This window comes from Coffea arabica, chromosome 2e, assembly GCF_036785885.1.
Source record: "Coffea arabica cultivar ET-39 chromosome 2e, Coffea Arabica ET-39 HiFi, whole genome shotgun sequence".
NCBI classification, from domain to species: domain Eukaryota; kingdom Viridiplantae; phylum Streptophyta; class Magnoliopsida; order Gentianales; family Rubiaceae; genus Coffea; species Coffea arabica.
Genome location: NC_092313.1, coordinates 23,212,967 through 23,233,031, shown reverse-complemented (window position 1 = coordinate 23,233,031; position 20,065 = coordinate 23,212,967). Strand labels below are relative to the sequence as shown.

At 34.3% G+C, this 20,065-nt stretch overlaps 4 protein-coding genes and 1 non-coding gene across 5 annotated transcripts; 1 reads left to right on the top strand and 4 right to left on the bottom strand.

Annotated features, from left to right (window-relative positions):
* Positions 1–4,018: 4,018 nt before the first annotated feature.
* LOC140036162 (ethylene-responsive transcription factor 2-like) lies at positions 4,019–4,603 on the bottom strand. The gene has a single exon (XM_072077464.1). The coding sequence runs from the start codon at positions 4,601–4,603 to the stop codon at positions 4,019–4,021; it is 585 nt and encodes a 194-aa protein (XP_071933565.1).
* Positions 4,604–6,726: 2,123 nt separating this feature from the next.
* LOC140036161 (ethylene-responsive transcription factor 1-like) lies at positions 6,727–7,338 on the bottom strand. The gene has a single exon (XM_072077463.1). The coding sequence runs from the start codon at positions 7,336–7,338 to the stop codon at positions 6,727–6,729; it is 612 nt and encodes a 203-aa protein (XP_071933564.1).
* A 3,860-nt stretch (positions 7,339–11,198) lies between these two features.
* Positions 11,199–11,972, bottom strand: LOC113728776 (ethylene-responsive transcription factor 2-like). Its single transcript, XM_072081426.1, has one exon. It carries the CDS (start codon positions 11,914–11,916, stop codon positions 11,323–11,325), a length of 594 nt encoding a protein of 197 aa, XP_071937527.1. The 5' UTR covers positions 11,917–11,972; the 3' UTR covers positions 11,199–11,322.
* A 4,031-nt stretch (positions 11,973–16,003) lies between these two features.
* Positions 16,004–16,673, top strand: LOC113728775 (uncharacterized). The gene is made up of 2 exons (XR_011841159.1): positions 16,004–16,353; positions 16,443–16,673. It is a non-coding gene; the product is annotated as an uncharacterized protein (transcript).
* Positions 16,674–18,064: 1,391 nt separating this feature from the next.
* Positions 18,065–18,652, bottom strand: LOC113729726 (ethylene-responsive transcription factor 1A-like). The gene has a single exon (XM_072077462.1). It carries the CDS (start codon positions 18,650–18,652, stop codon positions 18,065–18,067), a length of 588 nt encoding a protein of 195 aa, XP_071933563.1.
* Positions 18,653–20,065: the final 1,413 nt, after the last annotated feature.

Genomic DNA, 20,065 nt, shown 5'->3' with positions numbered 1-20,065 from the left:
TTCCCTTTCGTAATAATATTAGTGTAACACTTTTTGAATTTCACTTATAAACATTTATGTATTTAATATAAATTAAATGATTCAACGTAAAATACTCATAAATAGCTAGTACTTTATTCATATAATGGAAGAAACTCGTAAAGAACTGGTATGTTATGGACAATTTTTTTTTACTTTCAAATACTTCATTTATATTAAATACAAAACATGCTAGTTTTCCTTTCGTAAAAATATTTGTGTAACGGCTTTTGAATTTTATTTGCAAATATATATGTATTTAACATAAATTAAATGATTCAGAATAAAATACTCATAAAAACCTGGTACTTGGTTCATGTAATAGAGAAAAGTCATAAAGAGTTGGTACTTTATGGGATATTTCTTTTTTAAAAAATATTTAATTTATGTTAAATAGATAACCTACTAGTTTTTTTTTTTGTAAGAAATTATTGTAACACTTTTTGAATTTTTAAAAACCCTTTGGGAAGTTAGTTTGAAAACTCCCTCTTTTTGGGAATTTACTCAAGAATTGTTATATCAGGGGTAATTGCATTTAATTCCGAAACACTCATCAAACCAAGTACCAAGAATTGGAATGATGCTAATTCCAATGTGTGAACCAAGCTAGATATTGGAATGAAAAGTTTAATTCCAAAACCAGAGTCTATGATTTCATTTCCATTTTCGATTCCAATCTGTGAAACAAGCACCCCTATAGCTTTCCTTTTGAAGGTTTGTCGGATTCAACAATTTTTACCGCTGCTTTTCTCCCACATGAACAATACAGGTATTGGTACCTTAGATCTTCAGTACTTCCACCAGCACTGCTTGAGCATGACATCTAGAATTTATTGAAAAAAAATTAATAATCCATTCAAGTTATATTTCAGGAAAAAGGAAAAGACTGCACCTTGATGTCATAACCTTCAGATTTCCTTCGTTCTCTATCTTGGTTTGGTTTCTTCACTAAATGTGTTGCCTTCACCAACATTCAGTGGAAAGTCAGTTACAAAGTAGTACTTTTGGAAGCTGGAAAGAGATGAGGAGCACAGACCTAGGCTTTATTGGGTGCGTGAAAGTGGTCAGGGGTAATATGGGAATGTTTCTTACTGCTACCAATAGTACAAGTGCGTTTTGCCCACGAATCGTCACGATTCGTGCTTTCCGTCTATTTGCCAGTTCAACCCAAATCACAAGGGGTTTATGTATAGTTTTTTGAATCATAAGGGGGGTTATGTGGTTTTTGCGAAAACTACAGGGGGCTAAAATGTAATTTATCCTTAAAAGAACACCAATCGATTATTTTATCTGGATGGAACCGAGCAATTTTCGAATCTGTGTAATAAGATTACATCAGTTGATAATGATGGTGCAAGTATTGCAGAACATCAAATTCTTACTCTAATAGATAGATGGATTCCAAACCTTTCGTTTACCCGTAGAGGAAAGCCCACGGTTGGTTTTTCATTTGGAGAGAGGAGCCGCCTTCATTTTTGTAGATGGGGGAAACAAAAGACAAAGGAAAAGATTAGAAAATCGGTCCAAATATGATCCAAACCCCACTCTGCAAACTCCCCATAATCCCAATGCTGGCAAAGGATATCCATTAACTAATATGGCAACATTCAGGTTCAGCTTTTGCTGCATCAAGTTTGCGAATTCTCAGCCATGGCGCTATTACCTTTTTCTTCCCCCTTTGTCAGCTACCTAGCATTGGCGAACACATAAGATGCACATTGAGTTAGTATTTCGTTTTTTGTCTTAATTTCCGGTATAATTAGTAATTTTATTCTTCTGGCTTCCCCTATAACCATAGGGCTGTCTGTATAATGCTCAATTTTGGTAACCGGGAGAATTTCCTCTCGAACTAAAAATTCTTCATATTAGCATGAGTAAACAGTGGAAAGAAATTAGCAAGGTTGGAATTTTTTTAATCCCCAGGAATTATACCCCAGCCGAATGGAAATCGCTAATAGATTATGGATAAAAACCTACAAAAAAACAGAGGAAAGACTGAATCGTGACATGCCGCCCCCAACCCCATCACACATGAGTGAATTTCTGGATATTATACAAAAAGGAAAAAACGAATGGTTTGGCTAATGGACACTTGATAAAAGAGGGATTTCAAGTGTTAATTAACTTTTTGAAAAATTGTATATATAGTATAGATAGTAGTTTATATAGACTTGTGAACGGATCAAGATAGGAAGCTAACCAACTGACTTAAACCAGAAAAATTTCCCACCTTAGTTAGGGTAAATTACTAATAACTCCCCTATAGTTTCATCTATTATCACATAACCCCCACAACGTTTCATAATATTCATTTCACCCCCTATGGTTTCATGTAAACTGAAAATTTAATTGAAAATAGTTTATGTAACCAAATGACGGCTTAAACCAGTACTGCCCTTACTCAGATGTTAAACCAAATGACGGCTTAACCATCTTGTATAAAATCATAGGGGGATTATACGGATAGATGCAAAAATCACAACGGGATAAAGTGGATATTTATGCAAATCATAGGGGGTTAAGTGAATATTATGAATTCATCACAAACACTTTTAGAGTGCATGCGGTCTAATTGCTGTAACTGATTATGCATTTCATTTATTTTTCACTTTGCACAAAATTATAAGGGGGTTATGTGGCTATTTTAAAACCACATGAGGGTTATGTGGCTATTTTGAAACCTTCGTAGAGTAATCTGACATTAAATAAAATCACAAGAAGGTTATATGAAATTTACCCTAGTAATTATTAAATCCGATTGGGTCATCAATCTAGCAAGAGGACTGATTGAGTGCAATTTAACTGTGAGTCCACAAGTTAGTTGACCTAATGAATACTCCCTCCGTTCCTTATTAGATGGCCTGAATAACTAATTCTCTTAGATTAAGAAAGTTGGTTATTTTCTAAAAGTCAACAAAAGTTTTACTTTACTTCTCAAAATTACCCTTTATCTCTCTTCAACTATACCTAATTAATACTACTTGTCATTTAATTATTTAGAGTTCCAATTCAAGAAAATTGAAAGGGTAAGCAAAGGTAAATTTGGAAAAAAGTTCATAAATGCTTTCTTGATATTATAAAATGACAGATAAAAAGAAACAATGGATTAGGACATCTAATAAGGAACGGAGGGAGTACATAATAGACTATTTGCTTACATCATTATTACAATTTCTAACACACTTTTTTATCTTTCCAATTACCTTTTTATCTCACATACATCACATCACAAAAAGTGCTACAGTAAAAATATCTCAAATAATTTACGATCCAAACAGAGCCGTACTTATATTATTAAACATACTATAAAACAACTAAAATGATCCACTAAACACAAACGCATACACCAAAAAAACACACACACACACACACCCCTGTGACCTTGCAGTTGCTACTAACCTTTACTTTGTAAGTTTTAGACCACTAGTGAAGCCATGAGTAGCCTATTTGAATCTCATCAACGCAATATTTTTAAAAACTCAGCCAAGTTTCAGCTTTTATCGATCAAACCAAAGAGCCGTCAATTAATCTTACCGCCTGGAACTAAGGAGATAATGGTTGCGCCAAGCCAAAATAGTCAATGAGTTCTTAAATATTCTCCAAAATCTCTACCTTAACCACCTACATACAATTTTTTTTTCTCTTTACATTTTGCTTACTCCTTTCTTTCCTTGACTAGTACTTGCAATCAATAGAATTCCTAATCTTTTTCAAAGGATAATCATTGCCATAATTCAATCAACCAAATAAATGAATTCAATTGTGACATTGATAACATAGATGATGTCATTTCAAGGAATATTGAAGAAACAGTGAGAAAGCATCACTGGAAAAATACCGTCTTTACAACAAATTCTTCTTCTGAGGTAATCGTACTTGACAAAAAAGGGGATACAATCAAAATATGATACCTCAGGGGAAAAAAACCAAAAAAAAAAAGAAGAAGAAGGAACCATCTAAGTTTTCTGATGTACTCCGCAGTACCCAGTAAAGCATCTACTCAAATCATCATGGAGGAAATCACAAATTTCCCCTTCTTTGAGACATCTATTTCTGTTGAACAACATAAAACAGAAGGCTCCAACGAACGCTTTCTTGGGCTCACTCTCACTGGCTGTAGTGTATTAGAACCAAACAAATTGGGAAAATTCAGCCTAGCTTTTGCGCCACGCATTTCAAAAGCAGCTTGGTCGTAAGCCAACGCTGCATCCTCGGGCGTCTCGTATGTCCCAAGCCAAATTTTTGATCCTTTCTTCTTGGGGTCTCTTATTTCTGCTGCAAACTTGCCCCATGGCCGCCTCCTAACGCCTCGATACCGTGTCCAATCTACCGCAGCTTGTCTTCCACGCGCGGTACTGGCTTTTGGTTGACCTCCTCGTACAGCTGATCCAACTCCTGCTGTTTCTGATGAGTTGTTACTCGTACTAGTATTTGAAATCATTTCTATCCCACTTCCGCATGAACTGGTGCTGGGATTGCAAATGAGTGGATCGTAACAATTAATTTCAGATATAATATCTTGGAAATCAGGATCATTTAGCAGATGGTTTTCAAAGAATGAAAGGAGGGCTAGGTCAGAATCCATACGGGTTGCTTCGTATATCATATTTCTCAGCAAAGATCTTCTGTGGGTTTTGAGGGTTTTCAGTTGATATTACTTTGGATGATGTAGCAAATCGTGCCAGTGATAAATATACTGCAGGGATTGCTGAAAAATTCAAACTTACTTTAATGATCAATTACGTTTTAAAAAATTGGATATTAATTTTCTATATCTTGTATTAGTTAATGGCTTAATTGTTTATGTTTCTTTTCCAGTACACGACATTGTTTTTTGTGCTTTAGAGACTTCTAAGAAGGTCCAATTAATCACGTGTTTGTAAATTATAATTTACTGCCATTATTTCTTTTGTTTTGCATCAAGCTTTTACACTATTTTATATTGGATACTACAATTCAACTAGCTTCTTCGAAAGAGATGATGACACAGCTAGCAATGGTAACAACAATGCAAAGGCTTGATATATTACTGACGATGGCAATCAGTTGATGACCAACACAGACTTTATTCAATAGGTTAAAATATTGTGCTATCCTTAATGGCCTGTCCCCTTTATGGTTTTATCTATATTTTTTAGTCCTCTATTATAATACCTTTTCTTTGAAGGACAGCATCTCCATATATATGCCCTCTGTTGGACAGATCAACATTTGTTTTCTTTTTCTTTTTCTTTTTGGAAAGAAAAGTTTAGGTAAGGTTCGACTCTGATCACTACCATATATCAAGATATTTACTCTTGGGAATCACCTACTAATGCAAGCATTTACATCGATTAGCCAGAATTCAACACATGATCGTTTGAAAAAAATAATTCATCCTGATCAATTGAACTAATTTATGCTAGCGAATAAATCTGCATGTGTCAAACTACTATTGTAATAATGCTTAGGTCATGCAAGTAGCAATTATTTCCCTTCCTTATTCAAATATTAAGTTGATCATTACTGTTTGTCTGGGGCTAACAGCATATATGGTCCCAAAAGTTCGTACTATATACCATTTTGGTCAGTTAAGTTTCATTATAAAGTTACTACGACCGCTTAGCTCCAATTATGGAAATATCAAGAATACCGGATGGAGATTGACTATTACAGTCGAAAGAAATACATGTGGATATGAACGTAATAATTTTCTGGAATTTGTATTTCACTGCTTATTGTTGCAATCTATTGAAATTAGAAAATAAAAATTAGCGGATCCTGAGAAAATGAAACTATTCATACCTATAGTTAGTCTACGTACTTTCCTTTCCTTTTGAATTAGTAACTTTTGTATTATCAAAATTTACAAGCTAAATAAATGTTTGTCCCCAAAACTGATCGACCTTTTGAATTTGTGACTTTTGTATTATCAAAATTTACAAGCTAAATAAATTTTTGTCCCCACAACTGATCAAAGGATTGGTCCATGGTAGAAGGACTTAAAAGTGCAATTAGCCAGTTATTTGTGTTACAGACGTTTTATTGGGGTTAAATTTCCAGTTGGATTCTGCCTTCCGTGGTCGAATTATTATCTGCTGATAGTATATATGAAGAGATAATAATGTCCAAGAAGTGGCTTTGTTTGGATATCAAATTTTTTCAAATAATATTTTGTTTGCATCGTAAACACATTTTTCAACCCACATTTTCATATTTCCAATCACTTTTTTATCTCATATATATCATATCATAAAAAATGGTATAACAATTATTTCAAATAACACTCTATCCAAAACCGCTTGACAATCCTCTGATGTACTCCTCTACCTCCATCCGCTGTACAAGCAGAACTAGATTTGTGATACCAATTGATGCTGGTTGGTCCAAAAATTATTAGGACATCAATTGTTCCTGAGGGAACTTCAAAAGCAAATAGTAACAAAAACAATTTGAAAACTTAGATTATTTTGATTAGTAGATAAAGAAGAATAGGGTACTTCCCAAATAGTAGGCAGATGGCATATATGAATGTGAAACATACAAAAACTTCCATGTGCAAATATGACCACACCCCTATTATCATCATGAACTATTGGAGAAAAACAAAAGGGTAACGGCCACTACCCTAAATAAAGCAAAAGCAAATTGGAAGTCTCTGAAACTCCCGCAGTAGCAATGTTCTAATGGCAACATTGACCAAGGAAACTAAGTTTGATCATCGAGAAGTCAATGGCGCTGAAATTTGCACTTCTTTTGAGGTGTTGACGATGGTGGAATTGAAGGCTCTAAAACACGCCTTCTTGGATTCACTCTTGCCGGCTCCACGTTATTAGAGCCGATTAGGTGTGGAAAATTAACCCTAGCTCGTGCACCACGCATTTTGAAAGCAGCTTGGTCAAAAGCCAATGCTGCATCTTCAGGTGTTTCATACGTCCCAAGCCAAATTCTTGACCCTTTCTTCTTGGAATCTCTTATTTCAGCTGCATACGTCCCCCACGGCCGCCTCCTGACGCCCCGGTATCGTCTCCAGTCCTTGGACACATTTTCCGCAGGTACTACAACTTCTGCTGCTGTGATATTCTGTTCCACCTCCTCTTGACCCAACAGTCCAAACTTGAATGGGATATCTTCTGATGCATTATTCATTTCGCAATTATTTAAGGCTACTTCTCCTGAATCTCGGGAGCTGCCATAATTCGGGCTAGAGTTGAAAACCTCTGCATCATTAAAAGAATACAATTCTGGAAAAATGTCTGAGAGATCGGTGTCATTGAGAAGATGGTGCTCTATTGAAGCTAGAAGGGCTAGCTCAGAATCGGGGATTGTACTTCCAAACATTTCTGAATTCTATTATTTGTGGTTTTCTGTGGCTTCTGAATTTTCTTTGATCTACAGCGATTGATGAAGAATCTGATGTCCAATATATATACGTGTATATATTTGGGCCCGGCCGCATGCTAGAATAAACATGTCGTGCACGTCGGATGAATGGCCTATTTGTTTATTCTCTAAAGTACCATAAGATAATTCATTGTGTGGTCAATTTCTTGAATTTTTTCTTATATATTATTATTTTCCAGCTAGAAAGATTTCTTTTTTTTTTTTCAGTCTTAAATTTAGGGCACTTCTAGGAAGCTTTGATTAGTCATGCGTGTCTGAATAATAAATCACATGTGCATTCGGGGCTTAATATATCTTTTTTGAACTATGGAGTACTACTTTCATGTCTTCATTCAGTAACCTTTCTGGTTTGGTTCCAGAAATAAAGTTCCTAGAAGGTGGACTAATTGGGATGGATGATGTAGACAACGATCATGGCAAGATTCAAGAACAAAAGTACAGAAGTAAAGAACCCACACAGAAAGTGGAGGGCACCGTTATTTTATTTTAATTTTTTTTTTTTGGTGATGGCAGAATGCGTAATGAAGAATGAAATTTATGAAATGATACAGAACTAACTACTGTCAAATTCCTGAGTGCTCGATTACTTGCCTGCTATACGTGAATTGAAGAGGAAATTCGCAATGTAAATAACTTTTCTTCCGAAATCAATAGGGCCGTAAATTCATCTGTTCAATGGGAAAACCTCTTTTCTTCTAGTGCTACGAAATACAAGGTACAAAGTATATGGTTTGCCTGAGCAACAAACTTTTCTTTTCCTCTCTACATCTTCTCTTATCAAACTTTTCTCTATTTTTTTTCCCTCTTCTCAAAGGCATACCTCTTAAAGAGGGAGATCATGGTCCCTCACCGTGACCTCCCTCCCATGAATTTCGTTTTATTTTATTTTTCTAATAAAATTTCTCCTAAATTTTCTTAGTGTGTTTTTTAATTTTTTTCTAGAAATTTCTAATGAGAATCAAATGTTCTTCTTCTAGGGGATCCAATGGAGATTTTTGTGTTTTTCTAAATTTTGCTATTAGGTTTGAATTTGTTTCAGATCTGGTCGTCAGATCTAAACTTTTTAAAATTTTGGATCTATTTCGACAGATCTCATCATTATTATTGGAGATTAAAGCCGTTTATTAATAAATCTAACGATTGTGACATGCATGTAAGGAAGCCATAGCGATTTATCAATTTATCAATTTTTTGTATTTTTCAAATCTATTATATTTGTTTGAGTTATAAATTTATAATTTGGAGTGCATGTTTAATTTCCCATTAAAACAATAATGTAAATCAAATTATACTATAATAGTAATAGAAATCAAATTGTATTGGATGATATGCGTTAATGAAATCTGTTTTTTTTATATATATATAAAAAAAAAGAAGAAAGGGTACAAAGTATTTGTTTTGATCAGTGCCATGTTTTGGTGGTGGGGAACGGGTTGTTGGGTTGATTTACTACTGTTAACCACAAGGTCAATTTGAATAACTGACCAGCATGTTGACTTCACAGTCGGTGTGAGGCTAATTTTGACCAGAGTCAGATTTGAATATTTTATTTGAGCAATCCAATATTTTCCAATAAAATGTGAAATTTTAGCAAACTCGCTATTGGTGTGAGGCTAATTTTGACCACAGTCAGATTTGAATATTTTATTTGGGCAAACCAAATAATATTTTCCAATAAAATGTGAAATTTAATCAAATTGAATTTTCAGTAAGACGTAACTCGAATATATTTGACTCAAAAGCTAAGTAGAAATAACATGATGATTTTATACGCTTCTCCTTTCAGGTTTTAAATACATTACCATTAATTAAATCCTATATGCTTATCTATGTGGAGGATCATAGTCTAAAATAAACTGTCGGTCTCTTAGTTCTTTGAAACAATGATTGTATTGAATTGCGCTTTTTTTTTTTTTAAAAAAAAAAAGAAATTTGTCAGTTAGGTTCTCTTAACATCATCCCTTATTTTGACGAAAGAATATATTCCTTCGTCTTGTATAAAATATTGTAAAATTTTTATAGCTTATTTATTTTTCTTGTCACCCCTGTGTGGCACCGCGTCAGTCAGATTGTGAAGCAGACAAAGAATCGCACAAAAGAACAAAAAATAAATGGTGAAATAATCATTACACATGTGCTAAATTCATCTAAAGAGATTCTAGTAAACAGGAAGAAAACAAAACTTTGTAAAAGTAAGAGATGCCTAGGCCTTTCTTGGTTCTTTTACCGAGTTACAGAATTGTAGTATGAACGCAACATAAACAAATGCAAAATATCGATTTGAATTCCAACTATTTGTTCTGAATATTCCAACCCACGTGCAAGTGTACTGTCTCAGCACTGTAGCTAGCTCAAATTTCTTGGATGCATTTGTAATTTACAATTTTTTTAAATTAAAACAGTGCTAATTTAGGGTTGAGGCTGAAAATCTACTAGACAGTTCAGCAATATTAATTGTACGGGCAATTCCGACCTCAGTACTCCTTGCTATGGATTAGCTTTTAAGTAACTGAAGTGCAAGCCAATCTGATTTTAACATTTATATTCTACGGTACGTTTTAAGTTACGTAAATTTCAACATTCAATATAAGTAGGTTCAATTAATAAGAGAATGGATTATTTCTTCAGAAAAAAAAAAATCGCATATTCGATTTCTGTTATCGATCTGAGAATTGTGTTGGTGAGTAATTTATAAGTATAGTATCAACTATCTATAATTCTAAGAACATGTCTTAATCTGTAGTCGTGATTGAAGGCAAAACTATCTAAATATTACATCAACCACTGACATCAGTAACCAAAACATAAGGACAAAATGGCATGCACAAGGGCTAAGGGTTCGTGTTAAGGGTAAGCCGGAAATCTATATGTGAATGCCAAGCTAAAGTAGCAAAGAAAATTCATGCCTGCCTGCAACGTTACTCCTATATAAGTCTTAACATATTGGCATATAATTAGTACAAGATGACTAATTATTGTTTAATGCATACATGAAGGAAGTTGATTATTCCAATTAAGCCTTCTAATTAGGATTCTTAACCAAACAAATATTATTGTGCTATATATGTTTGTTTATCAGAGACACCTTTGGTCGAGCTTGAGACTAGCTAATTAGTGCTCATCATTCAATATTAATGACGGAATTGGTTAAAAAGATTGTCAAGGATTAGATCTGCATAAATCAGCTTGTTCTGAGTTTTGTTTAAGTAGATCAAAGGGTTGCCACTTCTGCTACAAATCCTGATAAGGTGCTTTGATTACCTGAACTCCCTTTCAAAACCGGTCAATGACAATTTTCACAGTTGAGGAATCTTTGGCAAGAAGAACCCAAGTGCAATATCAAACTATCGAGGACCGAGAGGAGGTTGATAAGGCAATTAAAAGATCACCAATCAATCAATTTTTGAATTGAATAATAAGCCTACATCAACCGACAATGATGGTGCAAGTAGAGTCTGTTAAGTCCGATCCAATATCTCTAGTCTCCTTCATGCACTCTACTGTAACTCGATACAGGATCTCGAATGGACAATAATTTTTATACGAGAAGAAATTAAAGGCATTGCAACTGATACATGAACATGAAGATGAAGCGGATTTATCTGGGGCACGCAGTCGCTTCCAATATTTGCAAATATTTTACTTTTGGTTAAGATTTAGACCTGGAATTTCATACATGGCCTGAATTGGTTCGCCCGTAACAAAAACTTGAGTAGCTTATAGAATTTCGGTGATTTAGAAAGGAGACATAAATACTTAATTAAATGTCTAGCTTCTTCTTCAATAGGCAGCTAATGTTTGCATCAGCAAATAAAAAGTTGATGTAGCTCCACGCTTTCCCCTGCAGTGAAGAAGTGAAACTAAGTGCTAACTATATGCCAATTTATTACTATGATTTATTCTTCTATATATGCTAACTTGCTATATGGAGCCATTGTCAAGTTTCCTCTTTTTCGGTGAGGAAGAAGTGGAAGTCTCTGATGGGCGGCTCCTCGGGCTCACCCTTTGAGGTGTCGAATACATGTTAGAGCCAATCAAGTGTGGAAAATTAAGCAAAGCCCTGGCACCCCGTATTTCAAAAGCTGCCAGGTCATAAGCCATTGCAGCATCCTCAGGTGTCTCGTATGTTCCGAGCCAAATTCTTGACCCTTTCTTGTTGGGGTTCCTTATCTCCGCCGCGAACTTCCCCCACGGCCTCCGCCTTACACCTCTATACCTCGTCCACTCTACTGATGCGGGCTTTCCACGCGGCAGCTCGAACTCCATTCTCTGCTCCACCTGATCAATATTGACCAGGTTATCGGTTGTGGTAGAGGGTGGATTATCCAATATTTCTCCGCAACTTTGTGCTAGAAGAGAGGTTTCAAAGCTAGAGTTGGCATTATAGCCATAAATTGTTGCATCAAAAAAGTTGGATGCTGGAAAAATATCAGAAAATAGAGAATCATCCAAAAGTTGCTGATGTATGGAGTCAAGTAGGGCAAGATCAGAATTTGAGATGGTTTCTGAGTGCATGATTTTTAGGTTGAAGATGATTTCTGAGATGGGTTCTGCTCCTTGTTGTCAACTAATCAAAGAGCTGTGGAGGTTGGAAGCTTTGTACATTGGCGTTCTTATATACGGGAAAATTAAGCATGCAAAAGAGAGTTCTTTATCTATTCAACCACGTTTTGGAAATGGCTTTATTATTTAATCCAAAGCAGTTATTTACTAACTTTTGTGGAATTTCCAGTGAAGGTTCGGTAGCTATTTAATAGCCCGAGAATAATTCATCATATAAGAGTTAGTTTTTTATTCCAAAGATCATGAGTTAGTTTTGATAGAATGAGAGTTTTCAATTAATTGAGTTATTCCTTCTTTTTTAGTGCATTAAGGATGATATGGATATTTGGTTTGGTTAGAATAGTGGAGTTCAAGTACAATTAAACAGCATAAAAAGTACAATTAAACAGCATAAATGGCCATTATATCATATCATGGATTAATCTTTCCTATATTGACAGTATATGTATCAGCATTTGATGAATGATAATTATATAAAATTTAAATTTAAAATTCAACTTTTACACATATATCATGAATCCAACAGTGACAGTGTATACACTGTCAGCGTATATAAGATTTACTCATATATCATTATGCTAGATGCTTTTTTTCCAGTAAATTTTTTTTTTTAGCAGGCATGGGTTCTAGGATTTGTATATTCTCAGAATACTTACTACAAGCTCATCAAATGTATGAAATTTTGCCTTATGCACTCCAATCTCTGCGGTGGCTAACTATTTAGGTGGAAACTGGAAATAGCTAGAATTGTAACTGAGGGTCAACTATGAGTGAAAACACAATCAGAATTGGTTGATTTAGAAATTCTTAAAGAGTTGATACGATTAATAGTTTAATGAACACATTGATGCTGATGCTGCTAATAATAGCATGATACTATTTGCGGAATAACAAAATTGTCTATAATACATGCCTTTTATTTAGTATTTCTTCTTTTCCAGTATGACTAGGGATTTTCTGGATAGCATTAATGGCCAAGTTCACTGTAGCTGTAGGGAGTTGTGAAAGGAATATCACCACATTGGGAGCAATAACAATACAAAATATCGTCCCCAAAATTCAACAACTAGTACTGTTACTTGGGATCTATGTTTAAAAAGATTTAGATGTCTAGTATTGAGATCTAGGGAAGGCCTCCCCAAAGATTTTGAATTTTAGTTTTGTCACGTTAAATATGAACACACACACACACACGTGTATTATGTATATATATATATATATCATTTTTTACAGGAAAAATCAATGAGTGTGTTTGGATAATAAATTATTTGAGATAATTTTGTGAAAAAATACTATAGCACTATTTTGATGTGATATACGTGAGATAAAAAGGTGATTAAAAAATATGTTGATGATGCAAGTAAATCAGTGTGTGTAAATAAGGTGGAAACAATATATAATCCAAACACACTCAATATTATTTTGTAAAAATTTATTTGATTACATCATCAACATATTTTTTAACCATCTTTTTATCTCACCTACATAAAATAAAAGAAGTGCTATAGAATTTTTTTCAAAAAATTATCTCTAATAATTTACTATCCAAACTGTAGAATCCAAAAATCTATATAGGAGATAAATTTGACAGAACCAATATGATAGGAAGGTAATTCACACACATAAAAATATGTTTGGGAGAAGAAGAATAATACCAATAATAATTTATTAATCACATCAGAAGAATAAGACTCCAATGTCTAAACAATCAAACTGCTATAACTTGACTCCAATAAAATTACTAAAACCCTAACTTAACTAAAACACTACTAAATAATAATATAAAAATTTTTAATTTTAAGCCTTGATTAAATATGCTGACACAAACATACTCCTAGCAATAAAATATATTTGGTAAAATGATGAATGATGAGAAATTATTCCGACTCCCTGTGTTTCGCATGTAAGGTCAACAAGAATGAGACATATTGATTAACAAAGTATAATTAAGTAGAAAGAAAAAAAGATAAAGAACAAAAGTCTCCATGGTTACAATTTTATATGCAGAAACAAATCTTGTGAGAGATTTGAAAACGTTTTCAAAGGGAAGAAACATAGGACCTTCGTGGCACTCTTTTGCAACAGGCATGAATGCCCTTGGTCCTATGATTGTATAGACTAGTCAAATAAAACAAAGGAAAAAGATGTCGCAAGGATAACTAATATGAAAGAATTTGTATCTTATACTTGGAAACCATTGGCTCGAATTCTTAATTGGAGGAAAGGTTATTTCATGAATGATCTTCCTTTCACTTTCATTATGGACACCTACTAATGAAGAATGTACCACGGTCAATTTTTTCACCCCAACTCTTAGGTGTCATGACAAGAATCAAGAACAGATGCATGGAGAGAAGTCTCTTTTGGATGGCCAAGAGCAAGAGCCAGACTTGATGCCTGTTGGCCGATGATTTCTGAGGTCATAACACTTGCAAACAGTAAATTCTATGTCATGAATGGGTTATTCTATGGGGTGCATTAATACATCTAAATCACACTCAGTCTATTATGATTTACAGAGGTGCATATACTAATAATTATTATCTCTCTTGTATTTATATTATTTTTCTAATGAAATTTATATAAAAAAATTTAACACTTGAGTTACATAGTTACAGTTTAACGAGTATCCAATAAAGACCTATCATGAATTACTTTCAAGTTTTGAATTCATTCTCTTTCCAAAATAAAGTTTTGGGGTTCATCGTTCTCATAAAATGTGTATATTACAATACAGCGACATCAAATTTTAATTAATTGAGAGAAGAGCATTATCCGGGGACACTAAGATTGGTTTGAAGCAAAAAAAAAAAAAAAAAATTGATTCCAAATACTAGTTATTGGTTTGTGGATCTCCTGCACATTTTGTTCATGTTTTCCCCTATTATTTTCTGTTTTTCTAACAAGATCCCTAATAACTCCTTAATTATATCCTTTGAATGGTTGGAACTTATATGTGCAGACACGGGACTTTGGTTGACCAAGGGTCAACTTCAAAATGGCCATTACACCAAATAATGGCTCTGCGGTTTTGCTAAACATTTTTTATTCCTAGGTTTGCTTTTTGTATTTTATGTTGTTAGTGCGGGATCAATAATTGCTTAGTCATTCATAACTTGTTTGTAACGTATGGAAATAGGGTTGAGAAATAAACCAAATTACTCAATACTCAAATCGAGTTCGGCTGATTTGCCAGTTAATCAAACTAAACTTGGACAGTAATTTATATTTGATAAAATTTCAAACTCAACTTGAGATCGGCTTAATTAGCATATAAATGAAATTTACATATAAAAAGTTCAAACTACTTGACCTCAACTTAGTTTGACTCGAATCGAGTTTATTCGAGAAATAAACGAGTTAAATTTGAACAAAATTTTAAATTTATCAAAATAATCAAACAAATTTAAATATTAAAGTGTTGGACTTCTTTTGACTCATTTATACCCCTACGGGTGAACTGCTTATTAAGTTCTACGGCTTTCGTCATAAGTGAGTTAAGTACCACTCCTCTATAAGAAGTGTTTTAATTTAGTGAAGGATTACTTGCAATAAATCTTCTTGAAGAAACATCGAGTTATAGGCTACTCAGGGTAGACCTTAATTTTTGGATATTTTTCTTTTTTCTTTTTTTTTTAAATGTGTACTTTTCTCTTTCAACAAATTTAAGGTGTTATTTAGCTTCAGGATTTAAGTGGATAGGATTTCTGACTGTTTATGTCACCAAGAAACCAACTCAAACACAAAATGCATCATCAAGCCTGCAAACGCAAGAATCGACAAAATGAAGGGAAATAGGATCGAGAAAACTTTTCCAGAAAATAGCAAAAACTGAATGACAGGTGAAGAGGAAAGAAACATCCAAAATAATATAACAAACCTTACCTATGCTATGCTATCAGAACTAAGTAACAGTCTCGAGGCGAAATATAAAAAGCTTCATTGTCAAGTGCAAACACACAAGATCCCAAACAAACAAAATTTATCGAAGTAAAATTCCAGTATCATTCATCATCAATAGCTTTAAAAAAAAAAAAAAGTGAAGGGCTGCATTGTATTTGTATCAGCAATTGTAGTTTTAGCCTTGGTTCAGCTGATGATTGAGCCAGGGCAGGCAATCAAGTGCCCAGAAGTGGATGGATATTTGACCGGGTGCCTTCCCTATCTTAGTGCAGGTGGCGAGCTTTCACCAGAGCCAGCATGTTGCAGTGGTGTCAAAAGCTTGATAGCGGCTGTGAAAACGCCGGCGGACAAAAGGGACGCATGTAATTGCGTTCAAGAAGCCGCAAATCACTTCCCCAGTCTCAAGGATGATGCTGCCCAAGCCCTTCCTAGAAAATGTGGTGTTACCCTCGATATCCCTATCTCCAAAAGTGTCAATTGCGACAAGTAAGTAACTTTACTGTAGAAATGATTAAATTAGATTAATTAGTGCTAAATCTTAGGGATTCTGCTAATACTAATGCTTATATTGACAGCTTAAGTTAAGATCACTGAAGGAGTCCACATTGAGCAAGAATAAAAAGAGGGAGAGTTTGTGGAATGGGACATCTGGTTCCAATTCTCTCTTCTTCTTTTTTTTTGGGTCAAAACATCTGGTTCCAATTCTCGGGCAACATATAATAGTACAATAAGTTTTTTTTTCTTTGTACGAATAAAATAAGCCTTATCCAGCTTCTTAATCATATTGCTTCTGAATTTTCTCTGAATTAGTGACTTACGAAGAAGTTGGGCATGTCCACATGTGAAAATACACAGGCACGTTGGTCGAGTGGCCTATTTGTCTATTACATACATAGTATCGTTCAACATTGAAGATTGTTCCTTGCTTTCACTTCTAGGAAGCTTTGACTAGTCATGCCCGTCTGAACTATGAATCACATGTGTGTACGGGATTAATAGGTTTTTTTTCCTTTAAACAAAAGGGGTACTATTTATATGTCTTTGGCACAGAAACCAATATCATTTCTTATTCAATTCCAGAAATAGGAATCCTAGAAAGTGGACTGATTTGGGATAGGTAGCGTGGAGAATGATCATGGCAAGGGCAGAACTACTAGAGTAAAGAACCCCGAGAGAGTAGGAAAATCTCTTTTTTGAATAGTTTGCCCGTGTATTCGCATGGATCGGTGGCAGTTCAGTTTTCTTCAAGTTTTTTTTTAATCTCTTTAAGTCTTCCTCTCTCCCTAGTATAGAGTAGAAATATGTATAAAATAAAATTTATTGTATATAAAAAAAAGAGTAGGAAATGCCAGTATGGGAGGGAACCCACGATTTGACTTGAACTATAGCTTATATAACAAAGACATGTATAATTGTTTGGATAGTGTATTATTTGAAATATTATTTGGAATAATTACTGTAGCACTTTTTGTAATGTGATGTATGTGAGATAAAAAAGTGATTGAAAATATAAAAATGTGGGTTGAGAAATGTGTTTATGATGCAAGCGAAATATTATTTTGGATAAAAGCACTATCCAAACAAAAATACATGTCATAAACAGTTATACTTTTAACACGGCACCATTAATTGAGAAATGAATTCACTATGTTATATTAATTAATATATATTTTTCATTTTATTGTTATGAAAGTTTCACAAATTTGAATTTAATTCAGAAAGAGTTTGCCCATGCTTCCCAGGAAAGGTATGCATTCGCTACTAATTAAGGTCACTGCGAGTTCAGTAGGTAAAGTACAATATTTCTCAAAGATGCTCTAATTTCGACAATAAGATGAGACAAATTATCCAGGCTCACCACATTTCACAATAATATGACATCATCGGGACAAACATTTAAAATTTGCTAAAGACAAAATTGTATGAATTTAATCTGTGTTCTCTATATCATAAGATTTTATTTTTTCTAAATTTGGTTTGAAATATTTTTATTGCTCTAGCAATAATAGAGATTCTCATGATAATGAAAAGGGGAAAAAAAACTAAGAAAGCATCAAATTCACGTGAATGTCACGTGTTTTATTACTAGTAGTAATAAAGAACTACTGAAATTTAATATTAACAATCTTGTAATATACTAATTTGTTCCAGATTGCTAAAAAAAAAAAAAGAAAACGTTGTTCCAGCTAGCTAGAATCTAGATGGAGGCATTGGCAAGTTTCCTCTTCTTCGGAGAGGAAGAGGCGGAAGGCTCTGGTGAACGTCTCTTCGGGCTCACCGTTTGAGGAGTCGAACACATGTTAGAGCCAATCAAGTGTGGAAAATTGAGCATAGCCCGGGCACCTCTTATTTCAAAAGCTGCCCGGTCGTAAGCCATGGCAGCTTCCTCAGGTGTCTCGTATGTTCCCAGCCAAATTCTTGACCCTTTCTTCTTGGGGTCCCTTATCTCCGCCGCGAACTTCCCCCACGGCCTCCGCCTTACGCCTCTATACCTTGTCCACTCTGCTGATGCGTTCTTCCCACGCGCCGCCGCTGACCCTTTTCTGTCCTCTTCCTGCTCATCAATGTTGACCAAGCCATCGGTGGTGGTTCGGTGTGAATTATCCATGTTTGGCAGTGTTTCACCGCAACTTTCTGCCACAAGAGAGTTGTTGAAGCTAGTGTTTGACTTAAAATCGTCAATAGTTGCATCATGAGAAAAGCTAGGAAAAATATCAGAAAATAGAGAATCATTCAAAAGCTGCTGGTTTATGGAATCAAATAGGGCAAGATCAGTGTTTGACATGGCTTCTGAGTACATGAATTTCCAGTTGAAGTTGAAAACAGAGATGATTTCTGAGATGGGTTCTGGTTCTTTTGGTTAGCTGATCAAAGAGTTATTGGAAGTTAAAAGCTCTGTACATCGTTCTTATATATATACAGAAGAAGAAATTAAGCATGCAGGAAAGTTCGTTATTGTATTCGTGAATCACGTTCCGGAAATGGCTTTATTAATTCAATTCAAAGACGTTAATATATTAATTGTTATTTGTGGAATCTCTAGCGAAGGTTCACTAGCCATTTAAGACCCAACAGGATAGCTTAACATATAACTTTATACTCATTTTTTCTGATTCAAAGAATCACTTTGAGGTTTCTCACTCAAGATGGCATGACATCATAGTGATGATGAATTGGTTTTGCAAGAATGATTTTTTTTTTTTAATTAATCGTGAGCACTTCCTTCCTTTCTGTCGATTGAGGGTATGGAATTTTGGTGTGGTTAGGACAATGGACTTCAAGTATAATTAAACAGCTTGAACAGACATTATACTATCTTTTTTTTTTTGTTTTACAATCCCTCTCACCTTACCATCAGACTTATAACCCTTCTCAGACATTATATTACACTCATCTGTCTCATTGTTCGCTAAGGTAGAAATGCAATTAGAGAGTAGAGAGTCAAGCAAACACAATCAGAATTACTGGATTTAGAATTCTTAAACAATTGATACCATCAGTAGTTTATTGAACAACTGCACTGCTAATTTTGGTGATAGTACTATTTGCTAACTAACAACAATGTCTATGACACATTTTTTTTCCCTTTAGCATTTTTTTTATGAGTTTAGCTAATGGATGTCCGTTGGGTACTCATTAAAAAGTCTAAAACAGTGAAATTAATTCAGAAAATTTTTTTCAAAAATTTGTCAAAGAGTAAGGGAGATATTCAATGTAAATCAGTGCATATGTGCATCTAGGTGATTAGTTAGGTATACTAATGAGTGCTTTTCTAGTTTAACACTACATTTACAGGACAATATTAGCGGCCAATTCTACGGTTCTCAGGTTGATTGATTTTTTTATTGCTCTCCATGTTTTAACTCATTCTTGATTAAATCCCCGAGAGAAAGCAACGATATCTAAGAAGACGTCACCTAAGATTTTGAAAATAAGTACAAAGTGAGAAAATAGATTAAGTAATTACTCCTGCAAGTTTATAAAAGAAAATAGGCTTTTGCCACCGAATCTTCAAATTCTTGGCCTGTATATTTAAGCAGTGTAGGCCTAACTTGCAATCAAACCTGCACCTTTTGTTTCATTAAGTGGTCAACCCACGTTTTGCACAAGGGGTTGATTTGTTGAGAGGATCTGTAGAGTTACCAATACTTAGTAACATGATAAAGGATGAGAGATAAACCTTCTTCTTCCTCGTGGT

What these genes read in the sequence shown, in the direction of transcription:
- LOC140036162 (XM_072077464.1), bottom strand. Translation starts at nt 4,603, where the DNA reads ATGGATTCTGACCTAGCCCTCCTTTCATTCTTTGAAAACCATCTGCTA.
- LOC140036161 (XM_072077463.1), bottom strand. Translation starts at nt 7,338, where the DNA reads ATGTTTGGAAGTACAATCCCCGATTCTGAGCTAGCCCTTCTAGCTTCA.
- LOC113728776 (XM_072081426.1), bottom strand. Translation starts at nt 11,916, where the DNA reads ATGCACTCAGAAACCATCTCAAATTCTGATCTTGCCCTACTTGACTCC.
- LOC113729726 (XM_072077462.1), bottom strand. Translation starts at nt 18,652, where the DNA reads ATGTCAAACACTGATCTTGCCCTATTTGATTCCATAAACCAGCAGCTT.